Raw genomic sequence first — 2,809 nt, forward strand, 5'->3', positions numbered from 1 at the left:
ATTGGGCCCCCTACATATAATTTGCAAATAACTAAAATTTTCTTGAGAGAAAAAAAACTAAAATTAGGAGAGGGAGTATGTTGGATGTAAATGACAACTGAAAAAGTTTGAGGTTTTTTTTTTACTCAAAGGCATTTTAGTTGTTTATAAATTACTGTTAAGGGGGGTTAGGTGAGATGAGGTAAAGTCTATGGCTGTCTTGTAAGACACCCCATAGTTCTTGAAGGTTATGTAAGGTAAACAGAGTTTAGGAGGGTTATATGCAACACCCCCACATAGTTCAAGGGTGTTATCTGGAATTAACCCAAGAAAATGAGGGGTGCGCACCCAACTACGAGTGAGTCAGATAGAGGAGCCCTACATCCGGATGTGATTAGATTAATGCGCCATTGTTTTAACCAATTCTATGTGTCCTTTTATGCAATTATGATGGCTTTTTTCATACCTCCCTTGGTTGTCACCTTCAAGGTAAAAGGAGCAAGTAGTATTAGGTATATAGAACACAATGAAAATGACTTGCAGATACTTAAATGCATAATTAGGAACTCACTTACAAGCATCATATGTTAGGTAACCCAAAAGTAGGTAGGCTGACTTGGCTCAGTTTAAGAAACCGACCACATTGGGATTGAGTACGTGATGACAACGGCGTTAACCTCATTAGCAGGTAGAGGTTAGTTTAAAATTCTAGATATTAGTTAGCCATAACATGCAATATCAGAAACGGGCCCCCTCCTCATTCATTTCTCTCTATCTCTCTCCTCTCTTATAGAGTGTCCAAAGACACTCTATAGAAAAACCGTATCAAAAAACATGTTACATAATTACGATTAGGGTTTCTATCAAAACATCTTTGGGCGCTGGAACATCTCAACCATTAATGTAGTTGTGAAATTATCTACATGCTCTTTCAACAACGCACCAGCTCACCGTACGAGGCATTTTGATAGGATTGGTGCTCGTGATTGCCCAATTAAATTTCAAAAACAAACATGATCGTTGACGGTTTATGCGTACGAATGCAACAAGACAATACTTCTTTGTGTTTCCCCTTTATTTATAAAGTGATACTTCAACACTTGGTTCACAAATAAATTTCAACAAAGATGTTGAAATGCTTGTATAAGGGTGGCGACGACCGGTTTGGATTGAGCATATATTATTACACTTACCTATAACTGATTAGTTTTATGGATGGACGATATGCGCCTATGAGCTAGTAATGCGTTTTATGCTGTTGCTCAGAAATTTACTGGATCGAGTTCAACTTTATCAAGCCCAAAATAAGTCCAAACAACTTGTTGGGCCCTGGGCTTTCAATTCAGGACAATTTGTCTCCATTATCAACAAATCCCTAGAACTGTGAAGGGCGTTCGCCGTTCGTACCTATCTATATCTATGTGCTCACGGAGCAACATATATTAACGTATTTGAATAAGCGTGATAGAGTTGTAAATTATTAGATCAGATCCACGCAATGTGGTACGCTAGTGCAAAAATGTAGAGTTACAAATTAGATCGAACTCACTTAATTAGTCAACATTGTTAGATTCTTTTTTAATCCAATTTCCAAGAAAAATAAAGGGTCAACTGCATGTAGATTCCTTGTAATATCACAATGTGGCACTTATTACCCCCTTGAAAATGATATAGGTAGATTTACTCCTGAGTGAAACTTTTTGACACTTTTATCTTTAAGGTCTATTTGTCAAAAAAAAAAAAAAAAATAAATAGAAGTAGATATCCCCATAATAGTAAAGGAGTTAGAGAAGGAGAGTGTTTGCCAATATCAAACTTAAATCAAAGATTAATGTGATGATCTCAAACGTATTTTTTTAGTTTTTATTTTTTCTTTTATACTGGGCACATCTTATCTACTCCTCTATACAAATAGGATAACCCAAAATTCACTATTCATGATATACTAAATCCTACAGTAACATTTACTGTAATATTATTACTGTAGGAAACATGAAACTGGACATTGTGGAATTTTTTTAAAAAAAAATATTGTTGTAGCACAATGGAACGCTGTAGCAAAAACGGGATACTGTATCAACTCAAAAAATTAAAAATCTAAATATTTTACTGTAGCATTTAATCCGAAATTGATGCAGCAGAAGAAAAATATATGTTGTTTTGCACAGTGTTCACGTTGTTTATCTTGAGTCCCTCCCCGATAAATAGAAAGTCTGGAACTTTCTTATGTCTATCCCATCCTTTTCACCTACGAGTTACTTTTGTGCCCATTGTGAATGCGTAACACATACGTGTAATTAATTAATTATTCAACTGTGGTGTCCCACAGAAGTGGGCCCCTAAAACACTGCCTCCAACTTGAGGCCCCTACGGGTCCCACAGCCCCATCCCCACAAACCCCTTATAAATACCCACCCCAACCCCCTCGCATTTCTACTCTCCCGGCCTCCCTGGTCTCGATCTCCTCCCTCAAATCCGGTCCGGTCCAAACAAACCAAACCAAACCCACTGTCAACCCAAGCCTGTCAAGGCTCACCCGGAGCTGGCTAACCCCAACCAAACTCAATCCCAGCCCAAGCCCGACCCAACTCTGGAGGGGAAAACCCAGCCCGAACCCGAACCCGAAGGCGAACCCAACAAGTGGGCTGTCCGCTCCCTCTACGAAGCCCTAAACCACCGCGACGTAGACCGGGTCCACCAGCTCCTCGCCCCGGACCTCGAGTGGTGGTTCCATGGACCCCCGGTCCACCAGCACATGATGCGCCTCCTCACCGGCGCCTCCGCCGACGACGAGACCTTCGAATTCGTTCCGCTCTCCATCGAATCCATC

General features: G+C 40.1%; 1 protein-coding gene across 1 annotated transcript in view; it reads left to right on the top strand.

Moving 5' to 3' along the window:
- LOC109850592 (wound-induced protein 1-like) overlaps positions 2,418-2,809 on the top strand; it is an 853-nt gene continuing 461 nt past the window's right edge. Inside the window, 1 exon segment of the mRNA XM_020420639.1 lies at positions 2,418-2,807. Within this exon segment, the coding sequence (XP_020276228.1) occupies positions 2,735-2,807 (73 nt within the window). The 5' untranslated portion in view covers positions 2,418-2,734.

Source organism: Asparagus officinalis, chromosome 7, assembly GCF_001876935.1.
Source record: "Asparagus officinalis chromosome 7, Aspof.V1, whole genome shotgun sequence".
NCBI classification, from domain to species: Eukaryota; Viridiplantae; Streptophyta; class Magnoliopsida; order Asparagales; family Asparagaceae; genus Asparagus; species Asparagus officinalis.